The sequence below is a fragment of the Exophiala xenobiotica genome, assembly GCF_000835505.1.
Source record: "Exophiala xenobiotica strain CBS 118157 unplaced genomic scaffold supercont1.4, whole genome shotgun sequence".
In the NCBI taxonomy this organism is placed as follows: domain Eukaryota; kingdom Fungi; phylum Ascomycota; class Eurotiomycetes; order Chaetothyriales; family Herpotrichiellaceae; genus Exophiala; species Exophiala xenobiotica.
Window position 1 is genome coordinate 1538431 of NW_013562491.1, and position 23132 is coordinate 1561562.

The 23132-nt window shown below is 53.0% G+C and overlaps 8 protein-coding genes across 8 annotated transcripts; 3 read left to right on the forward strand and 5 right to left on the reverse strand.

Annotated features, from left to right (window-relative positions):
• Positions 1-354: 354 nt before the first annotated feature.
• Positions 355-2319, forward strand: PV05_06757 (uncharacterized protein). Its single transcript, XM_013459527.1, has one exon. The coding sequence runs from the start codon at positions 595-597 to the stop codon at positions 2173-2175; it is 1581 nt and encodes a 526-aa protein (XP_013314981.1). The 5' UTR covers positions 355-594; the 3' UTR covers positions 2176-2319.
• PV05_06758 (uncharacterized protein) lies at positions 1700-4419 on the reverse strand. The gene has a single exon (XM_013459528.1). The coding sequence runs from the start codon at positions 4029-4031 to the stop codon at positions 2859-2861; it is 1173 nt and encodes a 390-aa protein (XP_013314982.1). The 5' UTR covers positions 4032-4419; the 3' UTR covers positions 1700-2858.
• A 620-nt stretch (positions 4420-5039) lies between these two features.
• Positions 5040-6800, reverse strand: PV05_06759 (uncharacterized protein). Its single transcript, XM_013459529.1, has one exon. The coding sequence runs from the start codon at positions 6427-6429 to the stop codon at positions 5236-5238; it is 1194 nt and encodes a 397-aa protein (XP_013314983.1). The 5' UTR covers positions 6430-6800; the 3' UTR covers positions 5040-5235.
• Positions 6801-7051: 251 nt separating this feature from the next.
• On the reverse strand, positions 7052-8706 carry PV05_06760 (uncharacterized protein). Its single transcript, XM_013459530.1, has 2 exons — positions 8361-8706; positions 7052-8308 (listed from the first exon to the last, which is right to left on the reverse strand). Exons 1-2 carry the CDS (start codon positions 8615-8617, stop codon positions 7384-7386), a joined length of 1182 nt encoding a protein of 393 aa, XP_013314984.1. The 5' UTR covers positions 8618-8706; the 3' UTR covers positions 7052-7383.
• A 460-nt stretch (positions 8707-9166) lies between these two features.
• On the forward strand, positions 9167-11016 carry PV05_06761 (uncharacterized protein). Its single transcript, XM_013459531.1, has 4 exons — positions 9167-9561; positions 9623-10098; positions 10166-10295; positions 10352-11016. Exons 1-4 carry the CDS (start codon positions 9277-9279, stop codon positions 10511-10513), a joined length of 1053 nt encoding a protein of 350 aa, XP_013314985.1. The 5' UTR covers positions 9167-9276; the 3' UTR covers positions 10514-11016.
• On the reverse strand, positions 10837-13072 carry PV05_06762 (uncharacterized protein). The gene has a single exon (XM_013459532.1). It carries the CDS (start codon positions 12859-12861, stop codon positions 11599-11601), a length of 1263 nt encoding a protein of 420 aa, XP_013314986.1. The 5' UTR covers positions 12862-13072; the 3' UTR covers positions 10837-11598.
• A 1508-nt stretch (positions 13073-14580) lies between these two features.
• Positions 14581-17001, forward strand: PV05_06763 (uncharacterized protein). The gene has a single exon (XM_013459533.1). The coding sequence runs from the start codon at positions 14692-14694 to the stop codon at positions 16048-16050; it is 1359 nt and encodes a 452-aa protein (XP_013314987.1). The 5' UTR covers positions 14581-14691; the 3' UTR covers positions 16051-17001.
• A 2399-nt stretch (positions 17002-19400) lies between these two features.
• PV05_06764 (uncharacterized protein) lies at positions 19401-23113 on the reverse strand. The gene is made up of 3 exons (XM_013459534.1): positions 22505-23113; positions 21877-22451; positions 19401-21813 (listed from the first exon to the last, which is right to left on the reverse strand). The coding sequence occupies exons 1-3, from the start codon at positions 22583-22585 to the stop codon at positions 20316-20318; spliced, it is 2154 nt and encodes a 717-aa protein (XP_013314988.1). The 5' UTR covers positions 22586-23113; the 3' UTR covers positions 19401-20315.
• Positions 23114-23132: the final 19 nt, after the last annotated feature.

Genomic DNA, 23132 nt, shown 5'->3' on the forward strand with positions numbered 1-23132 from the left:
ATCTGTTGACAAGGCAACGTTAGGATTCAGCCACCTGTTTGATGCATCTGCTCCTCCAGCCCTGCAAATTCCGGCCTTATACTCCCTTCTATACTTCATGGAAGTGCTGGAGGGCTGTACAGTCTTATTTTGGCCTATCAGTCCCATGGAGAGGTAGATCCATGCCACGCCATGCCATGCCCAGGTGCCGATTTAGATCTTGCGTTCTGCAACGATCCTGAGTAATCTTGATTGACTCCGTGGCTCACCGGACAGGTTGTGAACGACGTTGGCACTCGTCCAATGCATCCTGCTGGCGCTATCATGCCATGCGTCAGTTTCAGAACCCCTATTCGTCAATCTCGGAGTGGCATGGTTGCCTGTCCTGACGTATGTGTCCAATGGAGCTCTCGAGCCTGACAGCCCACACAAGGCACCACGTAAACATCCGGCTAGGCGAACATCATCTACACATGACCGTCATAAGCAACGCAATGCCAACTTTCAGCAGAGGAGGTACCTACCTCGTCAGAAAATAGTATACATTCCTTTCTATTGGTGGTGTTGGCTTCAGGCAAGTCTCCCACCGTCCATACCTTTTACCAGTTTTGCATCATGCATGTTTGGACTCTTTCCGTGCTGCTCTTGACGAGCCTCGCAGGCGGCAGGGCATCGCCGCTGCAGAAACGGTATTTCGACTTCGATGGCAATGGTCTCCCGGATCTTTGTTACCAAATCTGTGAGCTCTCAATTCGTTGCTTGCTGGTCGACGGGACATGGACAACCATTCCTAGCTCTCAACAACTACATTCTGCCACGGACGCCGGTCCTTTATCCTTCATAACCGCACCCGGGCAGACACAAACTACATCAGATATCGCTACGGCCTCGAGCCTGGCTGAGGTCCTAAAATCCATCACAACATCGACCTCTTCGACGACGGCATCTGCTGCTGTCTCATCATCAATTACCTCGTCGTCAGCGGCCTCATCTAGCTTTTCGACGACGGTCAGCACGACTCCATTATCATCACCAACATCTGCCTTCTCCACCTCGTTTACAGTCGGATCAGATGCTTTATTAGTTCAGAGAACAACCGGAAAGTCAAGTTCATCAACTAAAGCAAGCACCACCAGCACCCACAGTTCGCTGCCGACCGGGAAACTGCCTTCACCCTCGCAATTCAAAGCAGACAAAGGTGACAAATGGACCCTGGATTATATGGGCGACCTCAAGTTCACCGACGTTCTTCAGAAGAGAGGTCTTAGAGGCGATAACTGTCGAACGGGTAAAATTGGGGACAAGGTCATTTGGAACTGCGGCGACATGATGTGTGGTGATGACTTGGCCTTATGCGGCTTCTCCATGTCACCAGCATTCTATGGTACGGACGACGTCATGCTCGTGAACACCACCGGAATCAAGAACGTCGCTGAAAACAACTTCGTCCAACCGTGGTCTGGCGACCAAAAGTTTTCGCAGCCCTGGAAAAACTGGGGGATGTACACATCGAATGTGGCGCCAATCAACTCGACGCACGGCGTGGTCTATGGCTGGGAACACTGGCGAAACGGACCTGGGGCCAGTTATCTCAACAGAGGAAACTCGGTGTCAGCGGTGACCCTAGGCGACGACAGGCCCGTTGCTACTCGAGTCGGCCCTCTTTTAACCGGACCACACGCCATTATGCTGGGACTTCTTGCGATTCTGCGGGTTGATGACTATATTTATGTCTATTCGGGTGGCGGGCCGTCCCATACCACCGTTGGCCGTGTCAACGCCTCTGACGACGTGTTCGATGCTGACAAGTACGAATTTTTGAAGTTTGGCACCAACGATACGTGGATCTCAGGCATTCCCTCCAACACCACCAAGGAAGTCGGCGCAATGATTGAGAACAATGAAGAGGCCGACTTGTGTGGCGTCTGGGGCTCCGTCGTCTACAACAACTATCTGAACAAATATATCATGCTGTGCGGTCATTATTCCGAGACCGTTGACATGTACACCTCGAACACCCCCTGGGGACCCTGGAGAGGTTCATATCAGATTGCAGGTGGTGGCAACTTCTCCGGAAGTTACGGTATGATGATGCATCCCGAGTATTCTCCCAGTGGGAAGAGTCACAAGTCCTGGTACTTCTCTCTGGGTCCGAATTGGGAGTTCAACATGTACAAAGTCACGTTTGATTATTGAGAATGCCACGCACGACGTCCTCTGTCTGGCGTTGTAGGTATAGAGATAGATAGGATATACCATGGGAGCCATAGTTTTCTGAAATCAGCCAGGTCTGATATGATTGCTGATCAACCATGCGGGCCAGAGTTTGCGTTGTACTAGTCAGCCCCAATTTCTTACATCTCCTCCTTGTTCCATTATTGACTCCGGCAAGTAGTCGACGACCCGTCCTTGATGGAGCCTCGCTGACATTTTAGAGCACAGTACTCTTCCGTCGCCGAGCGGACATACGGGATCATCATATTCAAATCTTCCAGAGGGATGTCCAGCATGCCGGACAGCCAGCGGTTCCCGTACCAAAACTGTGTATCGTCTCATAGCAGACCTTTGACTCATCAGGCCCAAGATTCTCGGCACCAGCAGGTGCGACTGGTCTTGATACCATTGACAAACACCAGCCACCTTCCATGAGGCTTGACATGACCGATCATCTGGACTCCGAAGGAGGGAAAAGGGAGCTTGCCCTCCGACAGTGACACGGAAACGTGTGCAAGGCCTGCACATGTGGTACACTCTCTGACCAGGGGAAATTCAGGTGCGAAATAGTCGGATCCAATCTAGGCCTTCACATTCGGCAGCTACTGCACAACCCTTGCGGCATAGTAGGCTTTTCGTTGCTCGACATATTTGCCTCGTGCCTCTCATATCGGAGGCAGCACTTCGCCATGACCGACTGCTCTGCCGATCTGCTCGAGGGTCATATACTTCCCGGTGATGGCTGGATATTGGCTCTCATACTCGGTTGAGCCGTTGAGGATTCGACGCATATTCAGCCGGGTAGAGAAGACGGTCCGCTCAGACCCTGGCTTTTTCCGGACTTCTCCTCCCTTGTCGAGGCCGGAGAGGATGTCACTACCACGGCTGAGAGGGCCTGCTGGCTTCGAGATGCCCACGACGGCTGGAAAGGGTGCAATGCAGGTGAGGTTGGACTTGTGCTCGGCGCATAATTTACCCATGCCAGAGTCGATCGGATCGTTGAAAGGATTGAGGCTCAGCTCGTAGAGGACCTTTTCCGCGCCCGCCAGGGTGAGTGCCCAGGCCGAACTGCCATACCCAAGACCCGAAACAAAGTAAATGCGCGTCTGTGTGTCGGGAGCAGGGCCGACCTCCCAAGTCTCCATCTTGGGCTCGAACCATGTCGTTCTGGTCTTGGGTGGGGTGACGGTAGGATCCCTCGCGACGACCCAACGGCGTCTCTCTGTTTCTATGCTGGTTACCCCGGAATGGCCGAGCCAGAGAACATCCCATCCGTCACCGTATGGCGAGTGAGATGGCTTGTCCTCGGTGTCGTCAAGCAGCCAACGAGCCCCACGAGCGGCCTGGAACAGCTGTGCTTTGAGGGCGACCTCCCAGTCGGCGTCGTCCTCGAAGATCAATGCCGTTTGAATGCGATGTTGCACCATGTACTGCATTATATTGAGATGTGACCGCCAGCACCCGACCTCTGCCGGTTCTCGGTGCATGCCCCACGGCTGCGCCTTTGTAGGGACGTTCTTTCCGAGGACGGCATTCGTGAAGGTGTAGGATATATCGGTCACGGACGCTTGAAGCCGGAATGCGTCTCTACGGTCACTGCGTTCGGGCAGAGACACCACAAAAATCTCTTGAAAGCCGAGGGTTCGATTGTAGACGTCGTTCAGATTGCCCGCTGCTTTGCTACTCGTGGGAGGGACATAGCTGGTTGCTGTGTTCGACGATGATCGACCAGCTTCGAGCTTCGAAGTGCCCGCAATTCGCCCCGTGGACAATGCGAAGAAAAGATGTAGAACAACGCCGGCCGCAAAGATGGTCGCGAAGGTCGTTGCGTACTTCATGACTCCCCCCAGTGTCCTACGCAAAAGGAATAACGGCCACGTCGGACCACGGTTGGTGTGCGAGTTCACTCAGATGGATGAGGATACAGTACTGCGTCGGGTCGAAGAGGGCGTGGGAGGTAGTACTGTAAGTCTTCAGAGATCGGCCAACCAACCAATCACTCAATCAGTCAATCAAGCTGAGGCAGACCGTGAGCTCGTGATGTTGCAAAACCGCCGGCTGGTACTATGGTAGAACAGTCCGGAAACAACCACCAAATTTGTTCCGGCCTGCGCGCAGCTGGGCTTTCGCGTATGGCAACGTACTATGGTATACGGCTGAAACCGTAATAGAACCAACTCCTGAAAAGAATCAAAGGATGCAGATACATCTCGCTGTGGTTCTTTGGGAAATCTTGTGGCGCTCTATTGATTGCTAATTCAGTATCAAACACCTTGGCCCCAGGGATTCACCGAAAACGTTTGCAACCTGAAAGGGTCAAAGGGTCACCACCCCTGCAGGTTCACATGCCCCTGGAGATAATTACCTCGTACAGAGTACGATACCGAGGACCACCAGCGATATTAACCTTTACTGGGCTCCGGACCTGCATATTAGCTAATCTTTTCCAGGCCTCCACTGCCTCCACAGGACCCGACCGGAGCACAGGTCATCTCCACCCCAAGCATCTGGAATTGACAGGGGCCGTGCAGGGGACACGAGGGTGAAGAAGCCCACCCCTGCCAAGCTACGTAGCACATTCAGGTACCATGAGCCGTGCATGAGCCTAAAATGTTGGACCACATCAGACAGCCACCAATTGCGGAAAAGCCGGTATTTCGAATTTTGGACGGCCGCCGACGGCTTGCAGCGACCTCGGTCTCAACACATTGCATTGGGACTTCCTCCTCATGGCGTGCTGAATGATGTTTCTTTGAGGCCGCTGTTTCATTTTCCTTCAGGAGCATTCGGCAAGGCTGTCAACCGGTCCGCACTATTGTATGAGGCCTTTGTCTGGAAGGCCTGCTCCCGCCCGTAACTTCGGAGCAAGAAGTGCGTCCTAGATACATCCGAAGTGATACCACTAGAAATGAAGAGAAATGAAGAGTTACTGTAGTTGCCTGAGTTTGCTATGCTATGCACTCTGTGGGAACAAGCCAAGGTCTACACTGCCGTGGAAAGTTGCATTATATGGAACAGAATTTGGCCCCCAGTTTCCGCACTTCAGGTCTTCTCGATGAGCTCCATGTCCCGCTGCAGGAGAGACCGCTCATCGCCATCACTTGAGCGGCCATCCAAGTACTCTTCGACGGTGACCTTGGCCGTCTCTAGGTCGCTTTCAGTAGTCGTACTCATAGTTGAGCTTTCACGCGCAAACCTTTCCACAGATGCGTCCGGAAGGCCGTAGATGTATGTCGCCACAAAAACCAGGGCGGCGCCTTCGAGGAAGTAAGCGGAAACCACGAATTCGAAGAAGTAGACGCTTGCAACCGTCGAGACAATGGTCGACAGACTCGTTGCAAAGCCTTTCAGGATGTTGTCTGCATATTTCACCACCACTGCCACGACGAGCCCTCCAGCAGCTTGCATCAGAATAGTGCTCACTACGACTAGGTCGTAGCCCTGGAAGAAGCCTTGCTCCCGGATGGCGGCTTTGTCGTAGACCAAGCTGCCGAATAGTGCAATGGCTAGACTAGCGGCACTCAACTGGATGTTGCGAATCCAGAGGGACGTTGCTGTCCGCTTGAGAATCAACTCGAAAGAAACCCCTGCAAGTCCTGAGAGGAAGCAAGCTGCGACCACGGAACTCATGCCAATGGCCCAAGAGCCCTGGGATGCCGAAGAGTTCGACGATGACCCCGATGGGGAGATCTGGACGGCCGCCACTCCAATGGTGAGGTACAGAAGAGAGAGCCATTTCCTCCTCGAAAGTTTCGTGCGGAGTAACACCACGGACAGGAGGGCTGTCGTAAGAATCTTGCCTTGATAGCTGACCTGGAAGGTTGCGGCGTCCAGGTGAGATGCAGCAATGATCTGGAGATTGTTCTGCAAGGTATACAGGAAGGCAGGTATGCATATTCCGAAGAAACCAGAGTTAATGGAAAAGACCTCCTTGAAGAAACGTGATGTTCCGTGCACGACGCCGGACTCGACCTTTGCATTGTCCGATGTCAATGGCAATGATGAAGAGGTCTCTGAGAATTCCTGGCGCCGCTGATAGAGGTGGATGGTCGTGCAAATGATCAACTTGGTGAGCTCCGAGGTGACCACGGCCGTCGACGTGAGATACTTGGTCCCCGGTCGAATGCGGGAGTACCGCAGCAGCAGTACATAGGACGAGTTTTGAACCACGAGCGTGAGCAAAGAGAGGTACTTGATCGGAAAGCCATAGAATGTCAAGTTCTCTTGGTGTCCCATAGTGCCTGGATTGATTGTGTGCCGTGAACCTCGATGTTTTTGGGCGAAGCGACAGAACTGATATCTGGGACAAAGCGGTCCTTACAGTATTTCGGGCAAAGCCAGTCAGATCCAATGAAACCTAAGTAGGGAGCATCAGTCTGCCGGTGGCGGCTGCAGTGGTATAACTCAACGAGACGTTGAGTGGTAATGGACAAGGCTGTACGTAGTCCTCCCAATGTTCCACATGTGCAAGTAAGCGCAGCTACCCCCCCCCTCAAAATGGTGGCCAAACAACGTTTGAGACAGGCCATAGATCCGCGAGCCCTGAGATTTGACGACCGGCCAGAAACGGACATGAGATGGCCTCGACCTCGAATGGCGACTATCCAATATTCGCCTCGTCAGGTCCGAAAGGACCGATACTGCATGCCCGGCTCAAGCCCCAAGAAATCTTTTTCCAACTCTTCAGCCAGCCAAGGGCCACGCCCGTAATCTCTGGTAGTGATCCACCCCTTATCGGGTGTGCTCTCCACATCCCTGCAGAACATTTCGATACACCCGGACTAACGAAATTCTCGCTTCGTGGCGCTGCATCTCTCGAAGCTAGTTTTGTACAGTATTATGCTGTCAGGGGTAAAATCGCCATAGCATTATTGTCATGAATACAAGTACCATAGTACAGCAGTACGCCGTACAGGGGTTGGGACTCAGGAATTGCATTAGTCAGATTGATAACTCCGTACTCGCTGCTTTCGACCCCCCAATTCCAACATTGCAGACAAGGATGGCGCAGATACGATCAAAATAGCCCCCATAACTCTCGAGCACCAGCAATTCATGTAATTCGTAGCCGAGCGTGCTCGTTCGAGAGGCTCTGAGGCAGCTGGTTGTTGAGCGCCACTGTACTTGCTGCTAATCGCTCGAAATAATTCATGGACATTGGACATCCTACCAACGCCTAGCTGTGCAGCTCTAGACAAACGACCGGCCCCGTTGGTACCAGTCTTTCGCTGCATCCACAGCTTCTCTGACGCTTTGTGCCATGGACACTCGATTGCCACATCCAGAGAGCCAAGTCTCGTGGTAAGATCTCAGTTTGGCGTATGACCCCTCTTCCACCGTGATGTGGTCAATGTTCCAGACAGTGCTCAGGATGTGAACATGCAACCTATCGCTGATGACCAGATCGTATGAGCTCAAGAAATCATAAGTCCAGTCCAGCCTGAGCCGGGCCTTCGCCTCGTACGTGGCGTCTTGAAGTCCAGCAGGTTCAGAGTCCAACCAGTCCATCATCGTGATGTCCACGCTGACCTGCTTGCCGTCACCATCAGTGAGTTGTCGCAGTTCTTCAAACAACGCCTTGTCTTTGTAATGGTCCTGCGAACCCTCGTGGTCCACCCTACCCAGAAAGAGGATGTTGAGTCCATCACCCTTTGGGACTCTTGCGGGGACTGGACGGGCCACCAGCATAGTTGCGATGTCCGGGAGCAGCAAGATCTTATGCTTCTTGCCGAAGTCCGTTTGCATTTTCATATAGGATTTCACGTCTCGTGCGGCAAGCTGGAGATCAGGATGTTGACCATATGCCTCCTGCGCCTGCAACAGGTTCTTCTCGTCCTTGAACTTATAGGACTGAGGGAAGGAGCGGATGCGGTAGTCCGGGAAGTCTTTGGCGATGTTCTCGCGGTTGGTTTGTATCATGTGGTATAAATCGCCGAAACTACCACCGCCAACGAACATGATGGCCGTCTTTTCCGGTCCGCCATGGGCCTCTAGTGCCTTGCGAATTTCACTCTTGTCGTAGAAACCATTATCAACGGTTAGGGCCACGGTTTGGATGCCCAGGGATTCGAGGAGTACTTCCTCGGCAACCCAAATCGCGGAGTCTCCCTTGTTGCTAATTGGAATGTCAGTCGGCATCTCCTCACAGCAGCGTCTTGATATCTTACCCATGATCTGGGAATCCTATCCTGGCCACATGTGTCACACCCTCCAACAATTTTGAATACTCCCTCTGGAGCAACTCGACATGAGAAGCTAAGGTATCCGAACAAGCATCGCCGTCACTGTAGAATCCTCCGGTCACTGATTGCCGTAGACTGGTTGGTGCGGAATGAGAGAGGAAAAGGACGGCAGTGACGAAGATGACGCATATTGAGATCAGCCAGTGTCTCGAACAGATGGTCCTGTTGAACACAGGATGCATGGCGAAGCGTTGTGAGAGAAAGACTGTCGACTGCTTGGGATTTCGTGATGGACTGGGAGATGGCCACAGTATTGAAACGATACAATGTGATGACATCGAACGCTACCATCCGGATATGGATGTGGAGCTCTCCCCATTTACAGGGTCTAAGTCGTTGCAGGTATGGGTTGTGGCTAGACTTAGGCATGGTGGACTAACTAGTACTGTATACCCGCGACTGTGGTAATGAGCCTGGCCGCTATCGTGTTTCGAAGGGGTCTGTGGGCCCCGGTCCGGTCACAAAAGGGGCTCGGAGTCGACGAGGGCTGGCTCCACATACGCGGATCCCTTCAGCCTCGTGGTTGAACTAATGCACGTTTATCACCAATTCATCAGCATCTCGTGGACATCCTTTAATTTGGCAATCCTGCGGAGTACTACCATAGTATTATTACTCGTACTGCATATCCCCGTTATGCGTGACGACTTTTTACAAGTGTTCGGTATCAATACCACATACTACGTACCCTCCGCTACAGGAGCAGCCTTATTCGGTCGATAGGTTAATCAATCTTTTTGAATTCCAAGTCTTCGGAGTCGTCCATGTGCTCAGAATCACCAAGAGACAATTGACGTGCTTCCTCCCATTGATCCCATTCTCGTCTTTCCATCACATCAACATGGCGGAAAGATCGCCTTCCAGGCTCTCCGTCATGCTGACGGTTGGCTTCCACATCAGTACCGCACTGGCAGTCACCATAATCAACAAGACCGTGCTGAACACACTGCCTGTGCCAGTGATGCTACTTCTGTGCCAATCAATCATGTCAATCGGTTTTGTAATGGTTGCTTCTGCATTGAAGCTGTACACACTTCCGAAACTGGATCGCAAATTCATCCGAGGCGTTTCGCCTCTCCTGGCGATGAAGGTCATTGCTCAAGTATCCAAGACCTATTGTCTTCTTGTACGGCGCCTTATCCCCAGTGTCACTCCATCCGACGATCTAAAGCTAACCCGGGCTCCAGAATGTGAATGCATCTTTCTACCAGATAGCAAGAGGACTGCTCTTACCGTTTACCATCTTGCTCTCGTTCGTCTTTCTTTCGAAAACACGGCCTACCGGATGGGCGCTCATTGCTTGCGCGATAACGACATTTGGGTTCGTCCTCGGCGTCTCTGGCGAGGCTATGGGCAGAACATCAAATGTCGGGATCATGTGGGGGGTCTGGTCGTCTATGACGACGGCTCTCGAGACGGTACTCGTGAAATATCTTGCTCTTGAAGCAGGAGTGCTCGACTTGGTCTTTGTTACTTCATTGGCCACGACCCCGGTCTATGCGATAATGGTGGTCCTGAATGGCGAACTCTGGCAAACCGCAGCTCTCGGTCTCACGCATCCTGTAATGATGACATTCGAGAAGCAAACGTTCCTTGCCGGCATCGTCAACTTTGCTCTGAGCGCGGCCGCATACCTGCAGATCAGGGTCACGTCCCCAACAACGTAAGTGGAAAACGTGCTCATGTTTTACTGCATTAGAGGCACCAGCTGACTGATTGCGACTGGCTAGGCATATGATATCCACCGCCGCAAGGGGTGTGTTACAGTCTTTGCTCGCGGTCGCATTTTTGGGTGCCGAGCGCCTCACTCGTTCCCGTGTGAGCAGCATTGCCGTTATTCTGACCGGCACCATGTTATACGTACGTGCCTGCGTCCACCGGTGACGGTCCAGAAGTTAAACTGACGCACTCACCAGACGTTTGCAAAGGAAATGGAGAAGAGGAGCGGCTCTGTGCGGGGCTCCCTGCCATTGCACAATGTCACCGAACCACGACGCGATGTGGCATCGCCATATCTTGAAAAGGACGGATCTTCCGAAGCCAAAATCCCGAGCAAAGACGACCCGCACTTAGTGTGATGACTGATCAAGGATGCTTTCGTTGTCCATAATCGTGTTTTCACTAGTAGTCCGGCGTGATGATACACCACGGGTATTCCCAGTACGGGAAGCTTTTACCGGAGGAGCAAGATGGGAGGGAGCCTGGTCGTCTCAAAAGCCATTTCTGCACGCCGAGGTCAGGATCTCATAGAACGGATCGAGACAACGTGCCCAGCCGGAATCATGCAGATCTCAAATGCTGGTGGACGTCCTGCTGATATCAGAAGCGACCAATGCTATCAGGGGACAATGTTTTGACTTTGCCAGAAGTATGTGATACTTCGAAACGTTGAACAGCCGCTGGCAGGAACATGCAATGGCTGAAGGTCGTGGGAGAATGGTGCAGGACATACTCTAGCTAGCAGCAAGCTGGGCCGGCTCGACGACTGTCATTGAATGCTTATAGCATCATGTTGATCGTAAAATCCGACAAGATGACTGAAGTCTATAGAGAAAAGCTACTAGTATCCCCTGAAATAAATGGCTCTAGACTAGCTGAATAGATGAGCGACACGTCTCTGAACGGTGAAGAATGAATCCAAACTCCGTCCAACAGCTAGCAGGCCTAGAAATACTTGCGCCGACCCAACAGTGGCCCTTGAGAGTGTTGAAGTGGCACGTTCGGTTCCGGGACAAGCCCACAGACATCAAATTGGACGCACCACGGAGGCCGTGAAAAGGGCAGAAGTGTCTCGTTCGAATTGCCTGCCCTTGATTGCGTACTCATCGCATAGATACCATCGGGCTCGGTTTTGGCGTCCTTCTCGAGTCCTGTGTCACGCGAGCCTGTATCATTCGGTAATCCAGGACGTAGGCCTTGCTGTCTGGGTCCAAACTTCCGAAAAGCGGTCTCGCGCTGGAATTATGGCGACAGGTCTGAGAGGTTCGTCTTTGAAGTATTTATGTGGGCTCCGGTTCATGCCTAGGGTTCAGTGCGGGCCCTCCTGGAGACACATGTAGATAGCCGTCGTTTAGTGTCACATTACCCGCGCACCGTAGCTGCTAACAGGATCTGTGACAACGACGAACCGTTCTTGGGAGCCTCTTTTGGTTACGGACGATAATCACCAATACTGAGCATACTTGGACGTGCCGTTGAGTACCTCCACGAAATTCTTCGCAATGATCCGATCGGTCTGCTCGCTGGGGTGGAGATTGTCGTGCCACAGGAAACTATCTGGGCTCTTTCGAGTCTCTTTTGAATGAGTGATATAACTTGTGACGTTGGCCGGGGCTGTTCCGTTGAGGTAAGTTTCGGGATCGAAGTAGATATCGTGGAACAAGCTCCACACGTCGAATAGTGCGACTTGTGCTCCCGGGTAGCGGCGCGAGACCGTAAATTCATATGGTGTCTGATATCTGAATATATTGTTGGCAGAAGTTGTGAGTTCCTTCATCTTCTCGGCTCTGCCGTTGTTATCTCCTTTGCCTTCGCCATGCAGCGTCCTGTTTGCATATGCCGGGGCCAGATGCAGGGGTGCGGTATTCATAAGAACGAATGTTCTCGCCCCAGCAGCGTATAATCCATCGAGGGCAGTATAGACGCAGTCGGTGTAATCAGTGAGCGTTTTCCCGCGCACTTGATCGTCGGTTAGGAAAGCAAACATGCCCAGATCGTTCGTACCTATCCACACCGAGAAGACGGAGTTGGATGGTGTGAGGTCTGGTTTAAATAATGGCTCCGACGTTTCGTTCGTGTCCTGGTCCGCCACGAATGCTGGTACGGCGTACTCGAGGAGGGTGGGGTGCACTCTAGGTACAATCTCTTTTGTGCAGAAAGAGCCACCAACTGCATAGTTGTACAGGTTCATCTGCGGCGTCCACTGCCCGTTGTCAGACGACCCAGTGTATTGAACAACATAGCGAGCCCAAATTCGACCACCGGAAGTGGTGTGGAAGGATTCGCCTAGAAGGGTGCCGGGTGGAGGTGGTGTGTTATTATGTAGCGAGATGTATGCCATCCGCCGTTCGTCGGTGTAGCTGTCACCAAAGGCGATAAAAGATTTGAAGTTTTTGACATTCCAGCGGGACTCATCGCGGTGTCCATGCACAAGCCCCTTAGGAGCGACAAGTATCCCGACGGCAATGGTAAGGAGCAGGCACAGCAGCGATAAGAGGATCAAAGCCGACAGCAAAGTCTTGCGCCTCGACTTGTATTGGTTGTAAATGGGGTCTTCGAAGGATCTCTCGGATTCAGCAAGAAGTGGTTCCTCTGCGGATTTGTTCTGAACAGGTTGAAGGGCTATTTCGCCATCTGCGTCTGTTACAGACGAGCGCAGTGGTCCAGCTGCGCTATGTGATGACTCGGAGGACTGGCGGTCCGCCATATTTGGCTTGGAAAGGACGAAGATCAAGCAATTGACTTCTCCTCAGCCGGCAAGCTTAAGAAACGGGAGACAGTTCTGAGCGGTGCCAAACGTCAAGCATGTGAAGGCTACGGTCATGGGGTATTGACATCTGCGGCACCAGACTCAAAAGCCACTCACTTGTTGGACTAGTCCTGGCGATGGCGAGTAATCAGCTACCCGTAGAAGCCTGTGTGAAACGACTGCGCATGCGATTCCAAGCCATTATTGAACTTCGCTGACCGTACGCGTACTAGCAGCATGCATAATGCCCGCCACGGGGACCGTGAAACCCTTCGCTGTACAGTGGCGGAATAGTCGTGGCAATAGACTTTGTTGGGCATCTGTCCTCCCAGGACAGGCCGCGGGCCATGAGTCCGATGTGCAGTGTCCACCGACCTACTAAAGATTGGACAAAAGGCTAGATGGCTTGAGCTGAGCACGGTTCTCTTGTTGGTGTTCGCGGGTCCGACCCGGGCGAGGACAGGCGCCATTTGTCCAGGGCATCTCTTGCGATTCTTGCGACCCCTGGAGTAGCATTGTACTCGTAGTTGGTTGGCACGCCCAGTGGCCACAACGCCCTCTTGGATCGATTGTCAACTGAGGGCCTATCAGGGGTCGGGTATTGCTGTCCCAGACTGCTGTACGTAACTCGCTCCGCTCAATGTTGATGGTGGAAATGAGCTGCCGCTGAAAGATCCGCCATAGCTGTCCTGACCAGATCCAGGACATTGTCTGGTAGCTGGCCACATGGAGACTGTAAGGCCAAACGTACAATATTGCGATACACAACCACACAACCACACAACCTAAGTGATGCGAAGTCGGCTGAGGCCGAAAGTAGAGCCTATTCTCGGCATGACTGGGGTCCCTTAAGCGTAACCCGCCTATAGGCTCCCCGCAATCGGGGTTCGAATGGACTCCTTTGCTGCCCTTAGTTGCTCGTAAGCTCGGCGTAGTTCGCCTAAGAACTTGAGTCTTAACCCTACATAGGTCGTGGAGTAACTTAGACCTTATGATGATCTCGTGCCCACTGATAGATCGGTCGTGCCTCGTCCGGAATACGCGGAAAAATTCAAGGAGGCAGAACATCTGCCATGGTCTGGCCACCTTAGTGTACGGATACTGGACTCGACGTAGTCTCCAATCGTTGAGATCATCGGTTCGTATAGTGCGAGCATGGCTGCCTGCAAAGAAACCAAGGACGTCTTCGTGCTGAGAGTACTTACTAGTCTTTTCCAAAAATCCGCACAGGTTGGCCACCTCGAATTGCGATGCATAGTACCATGGCGATAGTCGACCACGCTATTTCACCACCGGATGCGTGCAGTGCTCTTTCGTTACTTGCACAAGCAAAGGCCAAGGAGGGACGACTGACTGATCGATGATTCAAGTGCAGAAGTTGTTGGCCTGAGAAGTTGTTGGCCTGTCCGTCGATCGAGAAAATCGGGCATTATTCCCGCGGCTGAGGAGGCTCATTGAGGACAGCCAAAACGTCCCTTGCTTGGGCGTGGTGGCGGCTGTGGCAATTCCCAAATGAGATTGCAACACCCGGGAACACCCTCACACCCACCTGGTAGGTACCTAGCCAATACGAGGCTTGGTGCCCCTGAAAATCCCCATCGCCGTAACTAACTTAGTAGTTTGACCTCCTTGATGATTTAAATCGTCAATACCGGCGCCGGCAGTGGCTTCAATGGTGTCGGCCTTGGTAAAACCACAGTCTGGCCAGAATGAGACGTGACACCCCGTAGACATGATAATGTCAGTGATTTTCGTCCTCTTGCTGGCGACAAAGTCCAGCTGCTCTTGATGCTCCAATTCTGCCCTTCTAGCTTTTCAGCACTGATCTGCCCAAGGATGTTCAACACCGCCCTAGCGAAAGCAAGCATCGTCGTGGCCTTGTTGGTCTTTGGACTGGCCGTCAATGTCTACCACAGTAGCCCAATTCTCTTCGAAACCGTTACCCATCCGCTTTCCCCTGAACAGGACCACGACGACTCACCGTACTTCAACTCTTCCATCCACAGAAAGCTGTTTTCGCTGTCAACACCTGACCGCGAGTATTTCGACATCGACTTTGGAGATTATGGCGCGTACAATCCCAACATCATTCCTCACCCTACCAGATCAGACGCCTACCTTGTTTTCGCCTCTGGACAGACTAATCAGGACAATACGAAACACACAGCAGTAGTCTGCACTGCTTCATTCGTTGATGGTTCACTCAGATGCGAGAACAAACCTAGCGTAGTGCCTGTTAAAAGGACGGATGGTCACTGCGAGGGCGACCTCACGTATTTCAACTGGAAGCCCGGACCACGTGATTCCCGTGTCCTTTGGGGCCCTGACAGGCCATACATCGTGTACAACACCCTGGCCACTCACAGCTGCTTGGGGTTGTATGTTCAGGACCTGGGCGCATTGATTCCTGAATTCTCCGTGGACGGCCAAGAGGACCAAATCTTCCACAATGGCACCGAAATGCAACGACCACCCCCGACCGAGGTGATGCAAAAGAACTGGTTCTTGTTTTGGGATGCTCAAAACCAGATCCATGTCCACCAAGACACCTATCCCAACCGGACGTATACCCGGCTTGCTCCTGATGGATCCGTTGGGCCTGATCTGTCCACAGAAGCTCGGCAGTCTGACACGGCCTGTCTGGCCAAGTATGTGCCAGAACTTCATGTTGAGGGTTGGGAACACATACACCAGGCGACCAACTCACTTATGGTAACGCTGTGCAAGCGATCCGACCCAAGCTGTTCCCCGAGCGACGAGAATACCTTCATCATGACCATCTTCCAGCACAAGACATACTTTGAGTACCATCCGGAATACTATCCGTACGTGATGCTCTTCCGACGTGGTTCGCCTTTCGCTGTGCACGCCATTTCCGAGAAGTCGCTCTGGATACATGGGAAGACCCCGATCACAAACGAGACTGCGGCTGCCTCCTTGATCCTCAACGGCAAGGTCCTGCCCCAGGATCTGATGTTTTATGTGACCAGCATGAGCTGGAAAACCCACGGCCAGCGATATCACGGTTATATCGACGATCCTCTTTTTCTCGGCATTGGGATCGAGGACACCACGTCGGCGGGGATGGACGTCCTGGCTGGCGACTTGCTGAGGGACCTGGGGTATTGTGCAAGCGCCGACGCCTGAACAGCCACGTTGCTTGATAGCACAAGACAAGTCCGTCTACCTAGCGTGGTATTGGTCGACCAATCTCTTGCCGTCTTGGGCAGGCGACTTCTCAAGAGTAGCCCGCTCTTGATCGTCCAGAAGTTATCTGTCCGGTTGTTGTGGCTGTAACTACGGTCGACTCCAGCCTCGTCAACAAAGGCTACTCCGCATCGTCTTTCCGGCTTCCAGTCATTCTCTTACGAGCCTTGACAAGGACACACATTGCGTCGGCCTTTCCGTGTTTGAGGAAAGTATGGAAGCAATGTCATCACCATCAAGTCCAGTGCCACGGAGCCATATTAACACGTCGAAATCGATGAAGGGCCGAGCGAGTAGTCTCACGGGAGCAACGACTGCGGCTGTAAAGGAGCCGTCGCCATCCGACGCGGAAGGTAGGACTGTACGCGAGACCAACGCCCAAGACTGTGCTGCTCCACTATCTTGTAACCTGGTCTAGATCGCAATAAGTCTAACGCCGAGTGGCTTCGTGGGCTTTAGAACTGGTTGAGAACTGGAGCATTGCAACATGCTGCGAGTTACAATAACTGTTGTCAGACGCACCAGTGCATAAGCGGTTTGCGGCTTCGGGTGGTGGAGGTGCAAATACGATCGTGGAGTGTTTGGAAACCTTGGGTGAGCAACTCAAGTCCAGTCACCGTGCTCAGAGCAGGGTCGGCGTTAATTGCAGCTTTACGCGTCGATGAAACGCTCCTGGCCTGCTTCGTTTGTGCAGATATGATATGCTCAATTATGCCCTACCAGGACGAAGAGGCTGAGTATGTTGAAGTACAATTGAACTGCAGTGACTACCACTGGTTCTGAACTATCATGTGTTGACGAGATGGCCAATCAATAAGGAGACCTTTTCTTTTCCCAGCCTCAAGCATCACCCTCTAATATTGTATCCTAGTCCGCTTCAACAAGCTTTGCATACCAGGATCTGATGCAATGCAGGTACGTCCTATGGAGTAGAGCCGCAGGATCTCATCCACGCTCATCGCATTCAAGAGCTGAACATTGTCAGCCACGGCTCCATCCCTGTTCCGCCGTCGTGGTGACGGTTGTTGTCAACCTGCACAGGACGTGATACCATTTTCCGTGAACCCGTGCATTGGAAACATTTTCGAAAGACCCGTCCAGCTGAAGTTGACGCCAAACACAATGCGTCACTCGACACGATTACTCGCACAACGCCAGTGCCTCGTGAGCGCCCCCACGACAGCTTACGGTGATGAGTAAGAGTATCGCCCCCAAAGCGGCGACCTTGATGTCCCAACTTGGACTTGGCCACGAATGTAGTATGTAAGCTCTCCAGCCTCGTCGCCGATGCTAGCCACCGATTCCACCCCTTGTCCGGTGGAAAGAAAGGAACATGGTCACTCCATGAGTCCGGAGTCACTCGTCGTCAAGATTACCACCATTGCCGGACTCTGTTACTGGATACTGCCACTATACCGACACCAAATCTCGATGTTGGGTTCCTAGATTTACTCGGCGGTGCACTTATAGGTCTATGTGGGTATTCGAACTTAACATAAACATTACTCGACCGGAGTCAAGCCCGAAAGCAATTTGCAGGTCCCACTGCCTCCGACCAGCCTTTGGCCCCTTTCACAGCCCCCTTTCAACATCGTCGTCAGCTCCGACGGTGGTATATAGTACCTTGTTGCCTATCATCAGTCAACCAAAACGGAGGGAGCGGTCGTCAGTCCTCGCGGCGTTTCCATCTAACCTACGATCGACACTAGAAAGCCCATGCGGTCTTGATGGTCGAGCGAGTGCTCTTCATCTTTTGACCTCGAGCCGGATGTCGGCATATGCTTGCGACAGATGAGTCCTCCGAAAGCGAGTCTCAGCAAAGAATTCGACTTCAGACATCTTGCGCCTACTTGAAGTCTCTAGCACACTAGGGCCCGCGGTCTCGATTCGATTTGGCTCAAGCTGCCTTGACCAAGACCCCTCCGACGTGCCTTACAGCTCAGTCTTCAGATGGAGTCTGCATGCCTTCAAGGCCAGATGCCTGCTTCGGGTTGAAGGAAGCTCACGATACCAGGCCCGAGTCGTGATCATTATATCAATGGCACACTCAAGCGCAACGTCGGATGCACACGAGGGACGTCGGATTGCGGACTAGCGATGATATGCCCGAAGGCTTCGTGCACTATTACGGTCACGCAACCAAGCTCGGCGGAATGTGATGCAGAAGAGCACGGGACTCGATGACTGAGAGTCAACTGCTTCTTTCGTGGGCGCTGGCACTCCCCTTCATCTCCTACACGATCTCGATTGAGCGGTGCCTACGGTCTGGACTCTCATCAACTAGTGCCTCTCCAGTCCTCGCTCTTGCTGGCATCCACTGGTTCGCTATGTCCCCTCCATCGGGGGTACGCCATGGCCTCCTGCGGAAATACATGCAACTGCTCCTCCAATCCACTGCTGCATACAACAACTTCTCAAATCTGCAAATGGCATGCCAATTCAGCTTTAGAGCTCTGCAAGTTCGGTCGCTGTGATCAACATTCCAGAGCATGTCTGTCAGGACGCAACTCAAACAGGCACTACAAACATCGACTACAGGATAGGACTATACCGGGCCAGTCAACGATAATGACAGGCATCGACCAACGCTCCGAATGGTGCTTTCTCAACCGCCCTGGTCTCGGCTAGAAGAGTGTCTCAGTTCAGCAGCAAGCCAAGGCCATCGTTAAGCCTCTGTCGAAGCAAACACAGCAAGCCAGCTGGCCGATTCTATCGCAACTCCATGCGTCTTGCAATGCATGCATGTCTTGCACTCTATACGAATGAAGCCTGCCGGAGCCTCGAACGTCATGCAAGCTCGGATCATTGGTGCTCCGGCCACCTTCATGTCATCTGCAAGCTCGGGCCTGGCAGGGCCTTTTTCATGCTAGAAAACTGTTCCGATGTCAAGCTTGGACCACTGGAAGTCTAATCGACCACAGCTCCGGACGTTCGCGAAAACCGTCAATGCGCGATCCGATGGGAAGGGTCAAAAGGGACGTGCTGCTTTACCACGTGGTGGAAACTGATACTAACTAGTACCCCTGTCACCAGGCCGCCACGGCATCTTGTTCTGCTCACGCGATCTGCACGACCGGCAGCCTGGTTCAGGTACCATTCTGGAAGTGGGGCTCCGGTTCGGCAGTGGACGATTCTGAATATCTTTCCAACCACGCTTACAACATAGCGTCATTTCCAGATACCTGCCGGATCCAGACCACTGCCCGATTGCGAGCTAACCTTTTGAGACTTGCTCTCGATAAGATCGACCTGGGAAAATGACACCACATGAAATCACTTTGGAAGATTCTGGCCGATCGACGATGGTATACCCCCAACAAAGCAACAAAGCCGTTACAATGTATGTACTGGAAGAAGCAGCTCCTTCGCGGCCATTGCCAAAGCTCCCGACGTTTTGTTGGGACAAACTGGCTCGCCCATGCCTGGCTGGCCTGAACTGACTGTGACAGAGACATTCGCACTGGGTCCTCCCCCATTCATGCCCATCCGCCCAACTACTAACTGCTCAATTGCGTCCATCTCCAGAGCTTGCTTCCACCCTCCAGGGCGGGAGTTCTCCAGCTTGTCACACCCCGAGCGGCCTAAGCACCACCCCAGCACGTGCTGCTTGGTCGACAATGCTACTGCTGACAACGTCGCCCATGAAGGTTTGCTGTCTTGCCAACCGTTCCTAGCGACCACAAGCATGCCTCTCGCAAATGATATAGCCGGTAAGTATACCGAAATTGCTGAGGTAATCATAAGCTGCCATGCTTCAGGCGCGTAGCTTGCCCACCGACACGGGCTCAGAGGTACTCATCAGTACTTAAGGCCCTCGTCCGTACGTTGGCGCTCGTCATTAGTTGCCTATGCGCCCGTGGCCGTCTCCTGCAAGTCTGGTGGGACACCTGTAACTCTGTACTATGGAGCTTTGAAAGCGGTGGCGGCTTCAGATTGCTTGAGAGAGGTTTGTTCTGTCTGCGTTTCGTTTTGGCGGACATGTGGATGTAAACCTTGCTGCCGGCGATTTCTGGGCACTGAGGACTTCCCAGATGGTCCCCGGCAGCCGTCGGCGCGCTTGTAGGCCTTGCCCCTCTTGCAAGTGGGAGTCCCATCGAGGCGATGAGCCTAAACAATATGATGGCGCCCGTAGGCCGCCCGATCTAAAGCGGCGGTTTCAGAATTTTCAAGTTGTGCCCTAATCACCGGACTCATGGCGCCCTGAGTTAAATAGACCAGGAAGGATCGAAGTGGAAAAAGTCGGGGCCGTTGTGATAGTTGGGGAAGACTTCGCTGCCGTCGCTGGATGCTATAGCTAAACCCAAATACGGTCCGGTCGACTGTGGACGCTGGATAGGCGAATTGCGCATCGGCCATACCCCGTCCATCGCGGTGACGGACTCAATTAGGTTCCGCGACCCCATGGGGCCAGGAGTGGCCCAAGGCTGCTCCTGATGCGTAGTGTTCCACGAGGCCGACTTAGGCTGCTGTCTCATGGCCGCTTGCAATTTCGCTAGAATGTTCTCCCCGTAGACCCGGGCGCTGTGCTTGTTGTCGATGCCCAGATCGACCATGAGCTCCGCCAGCCCCTGGACTACATTCAGGTCATTAGGCTTGACGCAATCCAAGCTCGAACAGAACCTTTGGGCCCGGATGATCCACTTGCAGGCGAACGCGACCATGGCGAAGGTGGACTCCGGCGCGAACCGGATGGATGACTTGACCAGCGGGGTCAATCCTACAAAAAGGCGGCAGAAGGTCGAAGCTCGCTCGACCGACTGCGTGATCAGGTTTGCAGCCGGCAGTGGCGGCGTGTCGGCCATGGCCGAGGACTGCAATAGCTTGGTGGCGTGGGTGCTGATGCAGAAGCGAGTGAAGCGCTGGTAGAAGTCGATCCAGCTGCTCGTGGCCGGGTCGGAAGCGAATTCTGTGCTGGGCTGTCGTTGCTGATGTCGGAGCCACCTTCTTTGCCAGTGGTTGAGACGATCGTCCAAGCTATTGAGTACGCCCAACGAGAAGTTGGCGTCGGTTTCATTTGAGATAGAACACCACCATTCGCCAATGTCGGGCTCACTGGCGCTGCTGCGAGACCAGAGCAGACTCAGGCTCACATCCGCCAAGATACGGCGGACGTTTTCATCATTCATCACATACTGCTCAAGGTGTTGATTGGCCCATCTGATGCTTGCATCTTCACGAAGAGTTGGAGGCGTGCGTGACAGCAGTGACTGAAAATGAGCACTGCTGAAGAGCCACAGCCAGTAGCAGTATTTGCGCAAGGCGAAGCTCTGGCGGATATCGTTGGGATCATGATGGAGCAGACGGACAACATCCTCGCCAGCTCTGTGCACCGAATAGCGTAGGGCAAGCATCTCCATCGAGGATCTCAGGACATCCCGTCTCAGCTCGAAATCCGTATCGTCAGTGTTCATGTCTACCTCGACGTCCTGCGGCGTTGCCCAAGTGTACAGGATGGCAAAAGATTGCAGGAGCATCAATCGCTCATCGTCGTTCCGGTCTGGAGCAGCGAAACGAAGTTTCAACATGGACAGAATTTGTGGAGTCAGCTTAGCCCGTATTGACCGGCAACCAGGGACGAAGCGTGCGGCGACATACGCCATGCAGTTTGCCAGCGGTCTTTTGTTCTTCTCCACCATATCCTGGTAGTCACCGACATCTGCCTCAGTGACGACGGGAATGTGGATCAACAAATTTATGATGAAGCTATTTCGATCAGTCAGACAACCCAAGTACCACCATGGAAGCGCAGTGAGACGGATGACTTACAATCGACATAGGTGCGATAATTCTTCATCACTGGGGAGCCTTCGTGATTTTGGTGATCCGGACGATGTGCGACCATGCGAAAGCGGCGTCGCTGGCACGCTAACACTCGAGATATTGACCTCGCTCGCTGAAAGGGGAGGCTGCATATATTGGCCATTGGCACCTGCAACGTCCAGTGATGTGAGCGAGCTGTGGCTATAGCTGTGAGGAATGGCCGACATAGGAGGCCGTTGAGGAGCAGTCCACACCGGCTTTGAGCTAGCAATATTCATGAAGGGCATGTCCAGACTGCTGGTTTGCTGAAGAGGCGTGACAGTGTTAGGCACGAACTTCGAATAAGCATGATTCTGACCCCAAGGCTGCTGTTGAACATCTTCCCGGCGGGAATCGAGAATTGGTGTAAGAGGATATACCGTTGGCCTTGGCTCTTGTTGATTTGCCAAAGCTATCATGTCGTCTGTCGAGTTGTAAGGTGTGATTGTCTGCTGATGTATCATCACCGGCGGCACAACACATTTGCGCCCGACTTTCGCGCATCGTGCACACGGAGGGTTCTGTGCTCCCACGCATTTCATCTACACAATTAAATGAGCCGACCATAGAACAACAAGGATGAGGCATGACCAACCTTAAGACGTCGACACGCCACACATGCTGTCTTTGCCAACGTACCGACACGGCTGCTCGCCGCCTTAGGATTCGTTGTCATGTCTGTCTCAGGCGTACAAGTTGAGGGATCTGGCTTGGGTAAGGAGACTAATATGACAACCGTCGCATCGAAGCTGTTGTATCACGACGACAGCAGAAGCGAGAGCGCCAGACTTCAAAGTAAAAGACGTGTGGAGCTGTATGATGCATTCGGGTTTGGGGGCAGGTTCGAAAAGGTCGAGTCGCGAGCACCGAGGACCATCCTAGGTCAGATTAGGCGAAGGGAAAGCGCCTCCTGTGTCGTGATGCTGCGCGCGAATGCAGCACGGTGCAGCTACCAGTATCCCCCTGGAACCATGTAGCTGGGTGGCTTCGGGCGGCTCAAGGAACCCCGGCAGAATGGACGAATGTTTGTTGAATAACACGGGTGACCCGAGCAGAAACCTCAGCTTTGGAGGAAATCTTTTGAGGCGACTCCATTGCTCTAGTGGAGTAGGGCTTAGCCGTGCCTGAAGAACAGAGCGGTCCACGGGAGGATCCAGCCAAGGAACGACGAAATCTGAACACAGCAGAGATAGCAAGAGCATTCTAATCCGCATGTGCAGATG